The sequence below is a fragment of the Euleptes europaea genome, chromosome 14 (assembly GCF_029931775.1).
Source record: "Euleptes europaea isolate rEulEur1 chromosome 14, rEulEur1.hap1, whole genome shotgun sequence".
NCBI lineage: Eukaryota > Metazoa > Chordata > Lepidosauria > Squamata > Sphaerodactylidae > Euleptes > Euleptes europaea.
Window position 1 is genome coordinate 21,490,476 of NC_079325.1, and position 17,564 is coordinate 21,508,039.

Sequence of the window (17,564 nt, forward strand, 5' to 3'; positions counted from 1 at the left end):
GCCGGGGAGGGATCCATCTGACGGTTCTTAATGAATTACAGAATGCTAACCAATCTCCTGCAGCGACAAACATTCTTTGATGTGAGGTTAACGGGAATGGATGCCCTGGGGTCGAAGGGAGTTGATGTCAAACTCCTCCCTGACTCGGATGGAAATTGGTGACTATTGCCTCCGCTCTGTAATAGGTAGAAGTAAGTTATGGAGCGTTATGCGCCCACTCTGAAGCAGAACGACCCTTCACAGTGGTGGTGGAAAGGGCCATCAAGTCGCATCCAACTTATGGCAACCCCCCGAAGGTTTTCAAGGCAAGGGAGAAGCAGAGGTGGTTTGCCGTGGCCTTCCTCTGCAGAGCCTTCCTTGGTGGTCTCCCATCCAAATACTAACCGCGGCTGACTCTGCTTAGCTTCTGAGATCGGATGGGATCAGGCTAGCCTGGACCATCCAGGCCAGGGCACACTTTACAATAATCCTTGCCAAATTGCTGCTGGAAAATCAGAGTTGCCCTCTCTGCAACCTGTGGCAAGATGTATGTGTATTCTGATGACATCAGGTAGTACATTGGGTGTGGGAAAAGCCGCAAGTTAACTGTATGACTTCAGGGTGTGGTTATGTTTCAAAGTGGGGTACTCGGCACATAGTTAACTTATGGAGTTCACTGCCACAAGTTGTGACAATTATAATTGGCTTAGATGCCTTTGGAAGGGGATGAGACACACTTATGAAAGGAACTATCCAGCAACTATTTGCTATAATGGTTCAGTGGAACATGCAGATTGAGAGGCATTATAAATGGCAGTAGAGGAGCAAACCACTAAGGAATGCTATTTTTAGTACCCTGCTTGTGGGCTCGCCACTTGAAAATTGGGTGCTGGGCTAGATGGACAGAACTCTTCTTTGGGGAAATCAAAAATGAATATGGGTGTTCCAGGGCAGGCAGTTGTTTGCCTGGAGATCTCTGCTCATATCCTCCATTTGAGACTATATTCCAAGTTAGCATCTCAGCTTCCCTTACCTTTAACTAGAAAAGTTCTCCATAGGGGCAAATGCATAAAAGCTCATAACAATAATAACAGGATTCCGCTATATCTTTAGTCAGACAACAACATATCTACACTCTCTTGGATAAATGCATGTGCAGAAGGCAATGCCCTGACCTGGATGGCCCAGGTTAGTCCAATCTTGGCAGATCTCAGAAGCTAAGGGTCAGCCCTGGTTACTGCTTGAATGGGAGACCACCAAGGAAGCCTGAGGTCACTACACAGAAGCAGGCAATGGCAAACCACCTCTGTGGTCTCTTGCCTTGAGAACCTCCTAAGGGGTCGCTGTAAGTCATATGAGCACATGAAGCTGCCTTATACTGAATCAGACCCTTGGTCCCTCAAATTCAGTATTCTCTACTCAGACTGGTAGCAGCTCTCCAGGGTCAGTATTGTCTACTCAGTATTGTCTACTCAGACTGGCAGTGGCTCTCCAGGTAGAGGTCTTTCACATCACCTACTTGTGTAGTCCCTTAACTGTAGATTCCGGGGATTGAACCTGGGACCTTCTGCATGCCAAGCAGATGCTCTACCACCGAGCCATGGTGTCAGCTGTGGCTTGTTGGTGCTTCCCATCACAAGGCAACAGCTTCAGTGCTGCTGCTTTGGTACTGCGTGGGTAGAGTCATTCCAAGAACGTGGTTTTGCTCTTTTCCCAGTATAGAGATACTGGACCTCTTGTATGGAAAGATACCATCCTCACGTCATGACAGGACAAATGCTTGGTGTGTTCTCTTCTCCTTTCTCAGAGACTTAAAAAACAACTTGATCAGCACCATCCAGCCTGGAGCTTTCCTTGGCCTCTCTAACCTGAAGCGTTTGTAAGTACCACCCATCCTGCTCTGAACCAGACAAACCCCTTTCCTGCTCTCCCTTCCTAACCCCATTCCAGCCCTCAAATTAACCCATTGTTCGGTCACCTTTATGAACCCTGCCTTTGCTTTCTCTCAGGGCTGTGTCTCACAGGACCTCGTTCATTAATGTAGACCCCATGCGTAGCGTCAATAAGGTGTGTCCCCCCACGACACGTGGGCTTCATGTTAATTTTTTTCACCGGTGTCTATTGTCACCCTATCCAGGGCTCTGTATCCTAAAAGGAAATGGACGTGAGGAAATATTCTTTTTTTTAAAGTGCATCTCTTCCAAGGATTTATTCTGCCCCATGCAGTTGTCATCCTCATGGCTGGCAGTTTCCTCTGGGTAGACCTGGCCCAGTCGGTGCCTGTGACTTCTCATAGTCCTCACATGGCTCTTGCTTCCTCTGTTTGTTTCCAGGGACCTCTCCAACAACCGCATTGGCTGTCTCAGCTCCGGCATCTTCCAGGGACTGGCCAACCTCATCCGCTTGTGAGTATTCGGGTAGGGGCGATGGCGGCATTTGGCACGCTGCTTCTGGGTTGTGGGCTGTCGGCTTCATCCTTCCCCACAAGTTGCTATCAAGACTCTGTTCTGTATCCAATTTACAAAACAGTAAGGTGCTCCGTGGCGCAGAGTGGTAAGCTGCAGTACTGCAGTCAAAAGCTCTGCTCACGACCTGAGTTCGATCCCAACGGAAGTTGGTTTCAGGTAGGCAGCTCAAGGTTGACTCAGCCTTCCATCCTTCTGAGGTCGGTAAAATGAGCACCCAGCTTGCTGGGGGTAAAGTGTAGAGGACTGGGGAAGGCAATGGCAAACCACCCCGTAAACATTATCTGCCTAGTAAACGTTGGGATGTGACGTCACCCCATGGGTCAGTAATGACCAGGTGCTTGCTCAGGGGACTACCTTTACCTTTTAAGGCATCCTGCTCCTTTAATTCTTCAAAATGGAATTTCGCTGGGAGACCCTGAGTTCCTTCTGATGTTTTTCTGTCGAAGGAGGATGATAGCCGATGTACCACAATCCAGGTTACATTCTACACGTAAAATTAAAGCACACGTGCCAGCATCCTAATTCAGCAAATCACCTTTTAGGACACAACCAAAAAAGTGAAAAAGCCAACCTGGAAATGAAAATCCTAGCCACCTGCTGGTCAACAGTTCCAGCCACCACTTACAGATCATTACTAGGCCCTCAGACCCTTCAAACAGGGCATGACTCTCGGTGACAACACAAGGACTTTGAAGCAGATGTTCAGTGGGACTTGTAGTTCTCTGGGACTTGTTCGTGCCCCTTTCTCCTCTCAACCACTGTTCCCGGGCAGAAGCAGCTTCACCTTCCCCCTCCGCTCTTTCCCCCCCTCCTTAAACTGCCCCGTGGAGCCGGGACGGACTGCGTTTGTGAAATCACATTACTTAACATGACAGCACATCGGTTTTGCGCTGGAGTGAATAGCAGCTCCCCAGGTGGTTTCAGGAGGAGAAATCAGTGTTGAAAAGAAGCCTTCCCGCACACCTCAGTGTAACCACCTTAAATAACTAAAACTTGCAAAAATGGAGATGGGGGGGGGGGCAAACACATATAGTGCTCTCAGTGATGGATGACTAAGTGCTATTTACACAGCCCAAATAATGCACTTTCAATCCACTTTGAAGGTGGATTTTACTGTGTGAACTGGCAAAATCCACTTGCAAACGATTATTACGGTGCAGTGAAAGTGGATTGAAAGTGCATTATTTGGGCTGTGTAAATAGCACCTAAGTGAAGTGACTTGGATGACTAAGGGCGAAAACTCATGGTCGCTTTATCCTCCTTTAATCCCTGTTTTAGCCAGGATCGAACGCACATTAGGTGAAACGCATGCGTTCGATCCTGGCTGAATCCTGGCTGAAACAGGGATAAAGGACGAAAGCAACCGTGCGTTTTCGCTCTATGGGAAGTGACCAGCCAGCCTTGACTAAGTGAAGTGACCTATTCATTCTCCACTTCGGCAGGAACGTGTCTGGCAATATTTTCTCCAGCCTCCAGCTTGGGGTCTTTGACCAGCTGCTGTCTCTGAAAGTCATGTGAGTATTCCCCCACCCCAAACTGCAGGTGCAAATGGGCATGCATGGCGGAGGTCACAGAATTGGAACCGGGATGTGGAACTGTGCCGGGATTAATCCACGTGTGGATACTATCCAGTGCTAGGAGTAGGATGGGGACATCCCATGTAAACTGAGAGTCTTACGTGGAAAGTTTCCTTCTACCACCCCAAGTCTGTAAAGGTTGTAGGGTGTGTTCTAAGCATGCCCAAGGACCAGACCTTCCTAGGAGCAATGCATGATTTGTGCGCAGGTTCCAGCATGGTAGGCATGCCTTGAATTGTGTTACAGTTGTCTACACAGAACAGTGAGATATGTATTTAAGATTTAGTCACTTAGTGCATTTGTATCCCATGATCACCATGAGAGGACTACCTGCAGACAAGACAGGGATTTCTACGTACCCAGAGAATGCCACTGAGATTTCATGGATTAGCATCCTCCACTCATGTGGAGGAGTGGGGAATCAAACCTGGTTCTTGAGATTAGAGTCCACCTTTCCTAACCACCGCACCATGCTGGCTCTCAACCTTCAGATCTGCTAGCATATCAGTTTTCTCTCCCGCGTGTTTGGGTCCTGGATTTGACGCGTTCTCTGAATTTGCTCTGTCTTGGTCTCCCCTGAAAACCTTCCCTCCCCTTCGCCTCCAGCTGACCACACCTTGTGGCTCTCTCCCTCCCTCCAGCGACTTCGCCACTGAATACCTGACATGCGACTGCAATCTGCGCTGGGTCCTGCCCTGGTTCAAGAACCGCTCCGTCCAGATGTCGGACAAGACGTTGTGCATCTACCCCAGCGCCTTGCATGGGAAGCCAGTGCGGAACGTCCGGGAGAGCCAGATGCGCTGCGGTGAGGCTTCCGGCAGCATGGGGAAACGTACAGCATGAGTGCTTCTAGGGAAGCGGTCCCTTAATATCTGTCAAGAGCCTAGCATTTCTTTGGGAGCTGTGGAGGAGGAGTGCAAATGCTGAAGTGTGGTTTCGCTACAGGCCCAGCTGTGAGTGTTCCACAGTTACAAGTGCAGGATTTGGTCTTCTTGTCTTTTTGTTGTTGCTGCTGTCAAGTCACAGCTGACTTATGGTGATCCCATTGGGTTTTCAAGGCAAGAGACATTTGGAGGTAGTTTGCCATTGCCTGCCTCCGTGTCACGACCGTGGTATTCCTTGGAGTTACTCGCCTTTTAAAAAAGGAAGAAAACCGAGTCTCCATACAACAGATTTCGAAGTGATCTCCATGATAGAAACTCGGTTTTGTAAAACCTTCAAAAAAAAGAAGGCTACTAAAATTCTACAAGTAACTTGGTCATTGCAAAGGCGAGTTTCTAGCATGGAGATCACTTTGAAATTTATTGTATGGAGACTCGGTTTTCTTCCTTTTTTAAAAGGTAAATTCTTAGTCCTTAAGATATTTAGAGAGCTTTGTGACATTTTTGAACATAAGAGCCCTGCTGGATCAGATGAACACACGAACACATGAAGCTGCCTTCTACTGAATCAGACCCCCGGTCCATCAAAGTCAGTCTTATCTGCTCAGACTGGCAGCGGCTCTCCAGGGTTTCAGGCAGGGGTCTTTCACATCACCTACTTGCCTAGTCCCTTTAACTGGAGATGCCGGGGATTGAACCTGGCACCTTCTGCATGCCAAGCAGATGCTCTACCACTGAGCTACGGCCCTTCCCCAATCAGTGGTCCCTATCTCAAACAGTGGCCAACCAGATACTCTGGAGGGCCAATAACAGGGCGTAGAGTCCAAGGCTTACCTCTGTTGTTGCCTCCTGGCACTGGTATTCAGAGATTTACTACCTCTGAATACCACATTGTTGCCCCAATTTGTGGGGAGCCTCCTGGAACTCTTCACAGTTGGCCTTGGTTTTCACCATGTTGAATAATTTTGTGTCATCTGCAAGCTTGGCCACTACACTGTTCACCCCGTTACAGATCATTTATGAACAAATTATATAGCACCATCCCTAGTACTGATCCTTGTGGGACCCCACTGCTTACTTCCCTCTATTCAGAGAATTGTCCATATATTCCTACTCTCTGGTTCCTGTCGTTTAACCAAATTTTTATCCATAAGAGGACTCATCCTCCGATCCCATGACTGCTAAGCTTACTCAGGAGGCTTTGGTGAGGTACCCTGTCAAAAGCATTTTGAAAGTCCAAGTGGACGATGCCTACTAGGTCCCTGTTGTCTACGTTCTTGTTCAGTATCTCAAAGAACTCCAAAAGGTTGGTGAGGCAGGACTTCCCTTTGCAGAAGGCTGTCAAGAATAGAATGTTAGGTCACCTTAGGGACCCTGAAGAAGTGGGCTGTGTGGCTCAGGAAAGCTGATACCCTGCCAGAAATGTTGTTAGTCTTCAAGGTGCTACTGGATTCTTGCTCTTTTCTACTCTTAGGGACCCTGTTTGGGTGGAAAGGCAGCATCGAAATTTTTTAAAGAAATAAAATACAATAAATGTTTGACGAGTTCCTGATTTGCATAATTCCCATAAATATCCAGATTGTGGATGCTAGCGTTGTTGTTTTGATGACAGGCAAACAGATTGGGGTTGGGACAGGGTTGATTCTGGGGCTCTCCCGTCCCGCACAGCTCGAGCACGTCTTGCTCTCCTCCCCACAGAAGGCGCCCCTGAGCTGCACACCCACCAGTTGATCCCGTCCCTGCGGCAAGTTGTCTTCCAAGGTGACCGCCTCCCTTTCCAGTGTACGGCCACCTACTTGGACAACAGCACCCACATCTTGTGGCATCACAACCGTGCCTTGGTCCAGGGGGATGAACGCAGCGGCATCATCCTGGAGGAGAGCCTGGTCCACGACTGCACCTTCATCACCAGGTATGAGGCCCGGGTTTCTCTGGTTTAAATAGTTTGAACACAGGAAGCTGCATCATACTGTATCAGACCCTTGGTCCATCAAAGTCAGTATTGTCTACTCAGACCGGCAGTGGCTCTCCAGGGGCTCAGGCAGGGGACTTTCACATCATCTACCTGCCTAGTCCCTTTAACTGGGAGCCAGCGTGGTGGTGTGGTTAAGAGCAGTGGTTTGGAGTGGTGGAGTCTGATCTGGAGAACCAGGTTTGATTCCCCACTCCTCCACATGAACAGCGAAGGCTAATCTAGTGAACTGGATTTGTTTCCCCACTCCTCCACACGAAGCCAGCTGGGTGACCTTGGGCAAGTTACAGCTCTGTTAGAGCTGTCTCAGCCTTACCTACCTCACAGGGTGTCTGTTGGGAGGGGAAGGGAAAGTGATTGTAAGCCAGTTTGAGTCTCCCTTACGTGGTAGAGAAAGTCGGCATATAAAAACCAACTCTTCTTCTTCTTGAACCTGGGACCTTCTGCATGCCAAGCAGATGCTCTACAAACTGAGCCACAGCCCCTCCCCGACGAGACCCTCGTTCTTCCAGTTTGGGCTAGGGCCACCACTTTACGGTATATGCAGTTGCCTCTATTCTGTTCTCAGAGGAGTCACAGCGAGGCCTTTCTATCCGGGAGTTGAGAATATCATTTCAGCCAGATGATTGCATACCATCTTCTGTGCCGAGGGGGGTTCTCCGGTCGAAACGAGTTCCCCGCGAGTCCGTGCGGCTTCTAAAAACACTGTCTGTCCCCAGCGAGCTCATCCTGTCCAACATCCATGTCTCAGCCAGTGGCGAATGGGAGTGCACCCTTTCCACTGCCCAGGGCAACGTTAGCAAGAAGGTGGAGATCGTTGTGCTGGAGACGTCGGCGTCGTACTGCCCAGCCGAGCGGGTCACCAACAACCGCGGAGACTTCAGGTAGGAGCCGGCGCAGCTGCGGCTTCGGGCACTCAAGACTGGTGGTACCTGAGATAGACTTCCAGGGGAAGGGCCAATGCACTATGAACTGGGCTCCTTCCAAGTGCCAGTGCCAAAGGAATACAGCTTCTGTGATTTTTTTTAAGTCAAGTTTCTAGCTTTCATTGTTGCATGAGGATGGCTGATTTCATAGGTCTGTTTCAGGAATCTGTCATGTGACATTGAAATGTGATCTGCGAAAGAGCCAGCGTGGTGTAGTGGTTAAGAAATGTGATCTGTGAAATGTGAAAGAGCCAGCGTGGTGAAGTGGTTAAGTGCGGCAGTTTGGAGCGGTGCACTCTGATCTGTAGAACCGGGTTTGATTCCCCACTCCTCCACTTGAGCGGCGGAGGCTAATCTGGTGAACTGGATTTGTTTTCCCCCTCGTACACACGAAGCCAGCTGGGTGACCTTGGGCAAGTCACAGCTCTGTTAGAGCTCTCTCAGCCCCACCTACCTCACTGTTGTAGGGATTGGAAGGGAAGGTGATTGTAAGCCGGTTTGAGTCTCCCTTAAGTGGTAGAGAAAGTTGGCATATAAAAACCAACCTTCTTCTGATCTGAATGGGTGGGGGGTATCACTGTGGCTCCATGCTTAAACCACACCCCAGATGCACGGACATGCATATATATGCATGTATGTTTTAAATACCCTTCTCCCTTCCGTGTATCAAAGTGGACCATCCCAGCTTCTGACCCCTCCAGGTACTGGCTTCTGTGCTCTATATTCAGTATCATAATTCCCGGCAAAGTGGGACATTTGGTTTGATAAGAGAGGATTTATTTTCTCTGAGATTAGTTAAATTGAGGAACTCCTGGCCCCAGGATGTGGTGATGGCTGCCAACTTGGAAGGCTTTAAGAATGGAGTGGACATGTTCGTGGAGGAGAGGCTAATAGTCAAAATGAATACTAGTCATGATGCATGCCTATTCTCTCCAGGATCAGAGGAGCATGCCTATTATCTTAGGTCTGTGGAACACAGGCAGGACGGTGCTGCTGCATTTGTCCTGTTTGGGGGCTTCCTAGAGGCACCTGGTTGGCACCTGTGTGAACAGACTGCTGGACTTGATGCGTCTTGGTCTGATCCAGCAGGGCTTTTCTTATGTTCTTATGAGATTGCAATGTGTTTTCTAAGAACAAGAGGACTAGAAACTTTAAAAAATTAAACCAACTGTCCTTATTATACTGCGCGTCTAGCTCACAACTACGTTCAGCAGCTGGGGAGGAAGAGGTAGTGGGGGTAGCGGAGCTTGCTTGGCAGCCTGTTGGCATTGCTTAGCAATAACTTGTGCATTCTTCTCCCTTCTGCCCTCTGCTGCCAGTCTGGTGGAATTGCGTGGAAGGCAGGCTCATCTCAGGCCGGTGTGCTGCTCTGGCCGTAGGAGGAACGTGGGAGAAACGTGGCTTTTGCTGGGCCACCAGCTGTCAGAGTGGGGCTGGGAACCCCTTGCAACCCCCATCAGGGCACACAAAACCTCAAAGCCAGCTGGGAAGTTGTACAGCTGCCGTCCAGAGGGTTTCTCTCTCGATGTAAAAAAAGCATGTCGCGTTTTCGGTCTAGAGGGAGCCTTGTTGCCAACTCCCTTCTTGCAAGAAGGGTTTGGGGGGGGCTGGCTTTGGGCCCCCGGGGGCCCTGCCCCTCTTTTGCAAAAGGAGGGGGCGGCTTAGGATCTCTCTGGCAGCCGGGGTCTGGGAATGATTAAGCAGCCATCGCAAGGGAGGCGGCGGGAGAGGCCCGGCTCTGGCAGGGTAGACAGGCTCCAGAAGCAGAGGTGTTGGAATTTCTCTGGCAAGAGAAAAAAGGCTTATGGAGCCAGCCGTAACCTCGGCAGGGTCTTTATGGAATATAAATTACTGTGCAGTCAATGTGGCTTGAATTAACAGCGGGCTCGCCTTCTCTCCCGCCCCCCTCCCCTTTCCGCCTCCATGCTCGGCATGAGCAGGATATGGTCTGCAGTTAGATGGAGGGAAAACAGCACCAAAGTCCCCGGGGAGGGCTGAGAGCCCCACCCACCCTGCGGCCAGGCTGGGACCCCAGGAGGGCATGGAGGCCTGACCCACTGCGGGTGCGGGGGGGGGGGGGCTGGAACGCTCAGCAGACAGCCTCCTGGGCTGAATCCTGGGAGGGGAGAGAGATGCTCTAGATAGCTCAGTTGTGCCACGTCCAAAACAGCCGTCGCTATCTGCTCTGCTTTATAATCTGATTGGACGTGTTTGTATTTTTCCTGGGAGAAAGATGTTTGATGTAGTCGGCAGATGGAAGATTGTGCTGAACCCGGGGCGAGGGGGGGGGTCAGAGTTTCCTTCCCGGTTTGATATGGGCCGAGCGCGGAACCCGAGGTCTTTCGGTCCGACCCGCTTGCCAGACCCCGCCCAGATTTCAGCCTCCCGAACCGCTTTGTTGAGGAGCAAAGACCGCTGGGAACCGGGAGGAGGGCGGTAGGGTTGTCTTTGCAAGGAACAGCCTGTGGCAGTGAGGTCTGTGTCTCTGCATAGGCATTGGGGGGGGGAACCATGTGACTCCATACGCCTTCTTTCAATCCATCCAGCTGTTGCCGCCAACACAGGGGGGAAGGGGCGTAGGAAGAGTCTCATGCACCAGATGTTGAAGCAGCTGGGCAAGGCAGAGAGTTCCAGGGCAAATAAATTACCCCATAAAACTCTCGGCGTCTGAAGTTTGTTCTCTGTTGCAAACTCCGTGGCACAGCATGAAAGCTTTCCTCTCCTCTGTGGAGCCACTTCCTAGAAAGATGTAACCCCTGTTCCTTTCCCAGCCTTCCCAGCCTCACTGAGGGTCTCCATCCTCAACATGCAACTGTCTGCACAGCTTTAATTTCCCTCTGCTTACTCAGTATTGAGTCATCTCTAGGGTTGCCAGCTGCGGGTTGAGAAATACCTGATTTTGGAGGTGGAGCCTGAGAAGGGCGGGGTTTGGTGAGGGGAGGGACCTCAGCAGGGTATAATGCCATAGAGTCCTCCTTCCAAAGCAGCCATTTTCTCCAGGTGAACTGATCTCTGTTGCCTGGAGATCAGTTTTAATAGCAGGAGATCTCCCGCCGCCACCTGGAGATTGGCAACCCTGGTCATCTTGGACCAACAAAGCTGGGATCCAAATGCAGAAGAGGATGGATAATCTTTGCCATTTGTAAAGGAAGGCTTGATTTGGGCATGATGGCAAACCATGGTTAGCACTAGCAATGGTCGGAAACCCAAACCATAGTTTGAGCTCCTTAACATGCAGAACACCATGGTTGTGAGGCAGTTGCCTGCCTGCATTGTCTATCTGCTTAGTGGCCCATAGAACTGAATTGCCCACTTCTGGTGTTAGGGCCCTTTGGGGGAAGAGTGGTGCCAATTCAGACATCACAAACAGAGGGAAGAAAGAGGCCTCTGTGAAACGAAAATTTAGAAGTATGAAGTACTAGAAAGCATCCATAGATCAGTATGTGTTGTTAATACACTACATTTTCAGATTTCAAATACCAAAAGGCAGAGCGCACATACACATGACACTGCCTTATACTGAATCATACCCTTGGTCCATCAAAGTCAGTATTGTCTACTCAGACCGGCAGCAGCTCTCCAGGGTCTCAGGCGGGGGTCTTTCACATCATCTACTTGCCTAGTCCCTTTAACTGGAGATGCTGGGGATTGAACTTGGGACCTTCTGCATGCCCAGCAGATGCTCTACCACTGAACAATAGAGCAATAAAATGCACAACATGCATATCAATGATTATGAAAAGATGACCCCTCCGCAATAATGTAGATAGATATGTTTTACCAAAAACTGGTCAGCCTCTGTTTCAATTGACTCTTCTTCAGAAGCTACCAATACACACCACTGGGATCCCGGGTATTTATTCACTAGAGGAACCGTTTTGATTTCCTATCTCATTATTTTGTTCTGAAGAAGATTTGATCTTTGGTGTCCACAAGCAACACCTTTTGGTGTTTGAGTTGTAACTTCAGATGCCACACCAAACCAGAGTTAGCACAAACCGTGGTTTGCAAACCTGCAGCAAACTGTGGTTTTGATATAGGTTTGCTGGTGTGTCAATCCCAGCATCACATCGAACGGCAGTTAAGCTTCTAGAGTATCTGGACTGAGCCATTGTGTCAGGGAGGAAAAGCAGCAGTGTAGAAGCTTTAGGCTGCCAGAATAGTACATTTGAATGCTCCTGGATGTTGGAAAGCTTGCATGGAGGGAGAGATGGAACCTAGATCCACCTTGTTCCTGACATAGTAAGTTTCTGTATGCCATTTGAGAGCCATTATGGTGCAGTGGTTAGAGTGTTGGACCAGGGTCTGGGAGACTCAGGTTGGAATCCCCACTCTGCCGCGGAAACTCGCTGGGTGACCTTGGGCCAGTTGTGAGGATAAAAGGGAGGAGAGGAGACCGATGTAAGCCCGGATCCCCATCGGGAAGAAAGGCAGGATATAAATGAAGTAAATAAATAAATACGGCTGTTTGGACATATAGATGGGCATCCCCTGAAGCTTGTAGGGTCCCTGGGCTTTACCCCTAAGGCGTGGCTCCTAGGCAACAGGAGCCAAGTTGTGCTAGAGGGAGGCAACTTCCCAGTTTCTGGCGTCTCGCTGCAATTTTCTGTGCCCCCTGAAATTGTGCTCCTGTGGGTCAGCACCCACAGGAACAGTGTGGGGAGCATATTGGAAGTCTGCCGAAGAGAGGGAATTGCCATCTATCTCTCCTCCGATGGAAAAGCCTTTTATTTATCCAGAGAAGCTGTCGTTGCGTTGATGGAACAGCTCCTTAGGATCCAAGCTGTAGTATTTTTGAACTAGCGGCTGGCTCTTCTTAGACTCTGAATTCTAAGAAAGCCCAGAGGACGAGATTTCCTAGCACAAAATGGGCCCCCAAACCAAGCTGCCGTCAGTACCCACCCCAAGGCAGTTCCTGTTTTCACTGGTTGCCCTGCTCCCTGCCAACAGGTGGCCGCGCACCTTAGCTGGCATCACCGCCTACCAGTCGTGCCTGCAGTATCCCTTCACCTCTGGGAATGGGGGCCCCGGCATGGAGAAGCAAGCATGGCGGCGCTGCGACCGCACAGGCCACTGGGAGGAAGGAGACTATTCCCACTGTCTGTACACCAACGATATCACCCGCGTCCTCTACACCTTTGTGCTGGTGAGTTGGGGGCATGGGGGACAGGCATCCCTTTCTATTTGCCAATGGTAGTGTCCATGGGATGCACCGTCCCCTCCCTGGTGCGCCTCCCTGGATACAGAAATGCTGTGGCTACACCGATCGAATGAAGTGGCTTGCAAGAGAAATGTTTGCACATCTCAGTCCCAGGATCTCTGACACGTAATCTGGAGGATCCATGATTAAAAGTAACGGTGTGGGGTGGTGGGGGTGGTATTGGAACCCCAACCAGTCAGGTAGAAGGAGATAACCAAATGCCAATCTCACACGTTCACTGATCCCTATATGTTTTTACCCTCTAGCAGTGGTGGTGGGAACCATTGAGATATGGAGATGGGCATGGGGAGTTAAACCCATGTCCTCTCTCATTTCAGCCCCGATCCAAATGCCTGCTGTCCCAGTCTTCTTTTTTAAAGAAACCTGTGGAAATTCCTAAGTGCAGATCTGCTGGTGTTGTAGTAGTTAAGAGCGGTGTAGAGCCAGCGTGGTGAAGTTAAGAGTTGTGGTTTGGAGCGGTGGACTCTTATCTGGGGAACCGGGTTTGATTCCCCACTCCTCTACATAAGTGGCGGATGCTAATCTGGTGAACCGGGTTGGCTTCCCCACTCCTACACAGGAAGCCAGCTGGGTGACCTTGGGCTTGTCACAGTTCTCTAGGAGCTCTCTCAGCCCCACCTGCCTGACAGGGTGTCTGTTGTGCGGAGAGGAAGGGAAGGTGATTGTAAGCCAGTTTGAGACTCCCTTAAGTGGTAGAGAAAGTCGGCATATAAAATCCAACTCTTCTTCTTCATCTGGATTGGCCCTGAGCCTAAACTTGCTAGCCTTCAGCCCCAGAACCTGATTTTCATGCCCAAGCATATGTGAAGTAGTAGCAAAGGGAGTGCTTTTAGAGCATGTACTGAATTGGGAAGCTACTTTTACATGCCGGGGATTAGGAGAAAACCCCTCTGTGAGCAATCAGGTAGGCGTCAGCCTAGGCCTGTTTTGGTTTTATAAATGAAGTACCGCTGGCCCAACTTGGACCTTGGGTGGCTGTGACCCCACTCTTCTGTGCTCCTAGATGCCCATCAATGCCTCCAATGCACTGACCCTGGCCCACCAACTGCGTGTCTACACAGCAGAAGCCGCAAACTTCTCAGACATGATGGACGTCATCTACGTGTCTCAGATGATTGAGAAGTTCACCAGTTACGTGGATCAGATCAAGCAGGTAATGCATTGCCCACTCACCTTGCTCATAAGAACATAAGAAAGGCCATGCTGGATCAGACCAAGGTCCATTTAGTCTGTTCACACAGTGGCCAACCAGGTGCTTCTAGGAAACTCACAAACAAGACGACTGCAGCAGCACCGTGCTGCCTGTGTTCCACAGCACCTAATATAGCAGGCATGCTCCTCTGATCCTGGAGAGAATAGGTATGCATCGTGACTAGCATCCATTTTTACTACTAGCCGTGGATAGCCCTCTCCTCCATGAAGATGTCCACTCCCCTCTTAAAGCCTTCCAAGTTGGCAACCACCACCACATCCTGGGGCAGGGAGTTCCACAATTAAACTATGCATTGTGTGAAGAGCTCCTGTCCTCTCCACCTCCCCAAACTCCATTGCAAGGGGAAGGTTTCCTCCTCACACCCCTTCCCTTTGCATTCTCCAAGTGCCCTCAGAACACCGTGGATTGAGAATTCTGTATGGGGGGAAATGTTCAAGTTTCCATGATTTGAACAGAATGTGGAAACGGAGCTGATTTCCACAAGATTGGCTTCATTTGCACCTCTTGCTCAGCAGCCATTTTACAGGTGGGGCCAGGGATGTTGTTTAACTGGAAAGGTTTCCCATGGCACATTGGTGGACTTGCAGGAAGAGCAGACATGTAAAGGAGTGGTATTTAACTTTCGCAGGCTTATCACCAAAGTTCAGTTTAAGACCATGGGACTTAAGAGCCAGTGTGGTGTAGTGGTTAAGAGCAGTGGACGCTAATCTGGAGAACCGAATTTGATTCCCCACTCCTCCACATGAGCAGCGGACTCTCCACTGGTGAACCAGGATTGTTTCCCCACTTCTCCACATGAAGCCTGTTGTGTGATCTTGGGCCAGTCACAGTGAACACTGAGGAACCACTTCAGTAACTGGTTGGCCACTGTGTGAGACAGGATGCTGGACTAGATGGTCGACTGGTCTGATCCAGCAGGGCTCTTCTTGTGTCAACAGCTTTGGAAGGGCTGCTAATTGGATCCGAAAAGTAGCACTGGGGGAAGGGTTTATTAGCTCTCTTCTCCTGCTGTGTTTTCCCTGTCTGAATCCCACCACGGTATTCTACTTTATTTCAACTTTGACTTGTTTTCTGTCTCTGTGTCCAGTGCCTAGGAAATCTGTGTGTGCTATATGCTTAAATGCACCCCAGGGTCACCTTTAGATGCGAGAGGGGATGTGACCGTGGGCTAGTCACAGAGCTCTCTCAGCCCCACCTACTTCACAGGGTGTCTGTTGTGGAGAGAGGAAGGGAAGGTGATTGTAAGCCAGTTTGAGTCTTCCTTAAATGGTAGAGAAAATCAGCATATAGAAACCAACTCTTCTTCTTCACCTCCTCCATCTTCGGTCTCTCCCTAGCTCACAGATGTCATCGTGGAGATGGCCAGCAACATGATGCTGGTGGACGACCACGTCCTGTGGATGGCTCAGATCGAGGACAAGGCCTGCACCAGCATTGTCCACTCGCTGGAGAGGATCGCCGGCTACACCCTCAGCACCGACTCGCAGCACGTTGCCGTGGTAGGGGTACAGGCTCTTTGGGGTGGGGAGCTGAATGGGACGCCAGGGAGCAAGATCCCAGGAATGCGACTGGGGCGGGGACTGGGGGTCAAGATTGAAAGTTGCCAGCAAAACTAGATGTTCCTGTCAAGGAGCACCGGGGAAGTAGGAGATCTCAGGGCTAAGATGGCGAGGGAAGGATAGTAGCTTGGGACTCAGATCTTCATTACAGGTTGTGTTCTGGTTGACAGTAAGGGGCAGGCTGTGGCTCAGTGGTAGAGCATTGCATTAAGAAGGTCCCAGGTTCAACCCCCAGCACCTCCAGTTAAAAGGATCTTGTAGCAGGTGATCTCCCGAGACCTGAAGTACCAGTCAGGGTAGAGAACCCTGACCTTGTATAAGTATATACTGACTCGGTGTAAGGAAGTTTCGTGTGTTCATACGGTGGTGACCTCATTTGTGAAACTGCCTCCCCAAATCTCTTTGCCAGAGGCCCACTTTCCTAGCAGTTTTTAAAACTTGCATTAATGGCATTATGATCATAATAACCATCAATGCAGCCAATATCATATATTTTCTGCACAAAATAATATCAGTCAGAACCATAGTTAAGAAGAAAACCTCCCCAAAATCCTGTATTACAGTTGCTTTTGGGACTTCCATGTTAAGAGACAGTGCAGCAGCAGGGAAAGGCTATTACATTTTCGATCTGCTGCTGAGCTTTCCAGAGGCATCTAGTGGAATACAGTGATTGCAGTCATTTTAGGGACATTTTCTTTTAAACCATGAGTTCCATCCCATCTTTGGAACCAGAGTAGAAAGGCAGAGTAAAGATATTGCAAATAAACAGGTAAACAGTGAGGCTGGGGTAGCAAAAAAGCCAAATGTGGAGATAGAGTTGCCATTTGGCCCAGTTTGGTGGGTTTTGTTTGGATTTTGGGCCTGACGTACATTAAGGCTAGTAGCTAGCCCAGGATCCCAGTCTTGAAAAGACACCCCCCCCCCCCAAAAAAAGGTTGATCTAAAGAAATGAGGTAAAAGGCGCAGGCAGTTATTTTGCCAAATCAGTTAGTAAGAAGCAAGCCCGCTTCTACCTGCCGTTGTTTTAACCACCGAGGGAAGGGGTAGCCATGATTGATGGGCCTGCCTCGTCTCTCGCTGATAAGCTTCAAGGTGTCTGAGAAGAAAGCGGCGACCCAATCCCAGTCTGTTCAAATGCGCATGTAAAAAGAGGCTTAATCTGGTTGGGGCCCCAGCAATTCAAGCAGTTGCTTAGGATGCCAGATTTGGGGGGAGGGGGAGGCGAAGGGTTGGCATGGGCAGAGGCGACAGGCATGGCACCCCTGTCACATGAACACATGAAGCTGCCTTCTATTGAATCAGAGCCTTGGTCCAGCAAAGTCAGTCTTGTCTACTCAGACTGGCAGCTGCTCTCCAGGGTCTCAGGCAGGGGCCTTTCACATCACCTACTCACCTAGTCCCTTTAACTGAAGATTCCAGGGATTGAACCTGGGACCTTCTGGATGCCAAGAAGATGCTCTGCCACTGAGCCACTGTCCTCCCCTCCTGTGCCATCGCTGCTGCCATGAGGGATCCAGGGTGGGCTGCAGGGACGCTTCCTCTGTATTCCTCTTTGGCCCCTGCCCAGGCGGCAAGAAAGGCAGCGTGGACTTTCTCTTGCGTGGCTGCTGCTCACCCATGATGCAGCCAAGGTGGGGGGCATTCATACTTCCTCTGCACCCCAGCCGGCACCGGCTGGAGCAGCCGGGTGGCAGGCATTTGAGTCAACCCTGCCTCTGATCCAAGCCTAGCTTTTTTACAATAGTTGCTAGGAGCGGGACAAAGCAAC

General features: G+C 50.0%; 1 protein-coding gene across 1 annotated transcript in view; it reads left to right on the forward strand.

The window, feature by feature from the left end:
• Window positions 1–17,564, forward strand: part of ADGRA2 (adhesion G protein-coupled receptor A2) — a 100,430-nt gene that overhangs the window by 71,510 nt on the left and 11,356 nt on the right. Inside the window, exons 3-11 of the mRNA XM_056860895.1 lie at window positions 1,787–1,858; window positions 2,313–2,384; window positions 3,890–3,961; window positions 4,666–4,829; window positions 6,604–6,817; window positions 7,597–7,761; window positions 12,754–12,949; window positions 14,028–14,177; window positions 15,575–15,736. Coding sequence (XP_056716873.1) covers window positions 1,787–1,858; window positions 2,313–2,384; window positions 3,890–3,961; window positions 4,666–4,829; window positions 6,604–6,817; window positions 7,597–7,761; window positions 12,754–12,949; window positions 14,028–14,177; window positions 15,575–15,736 — 1,267 coding nt within the window. The remainder of the gene's footprint in view (window positions 1–1,786; window positions 1,859–2,312; window positions 2,385–3,889; window positions 3,962–4,665; window positions 4,830–6,603; window positions 6,818–7,596; window positions 7,762–12,753; window positions 12,950–14,027; window positions 14,178–15,574; window positions 15,737–17,564) is intronic.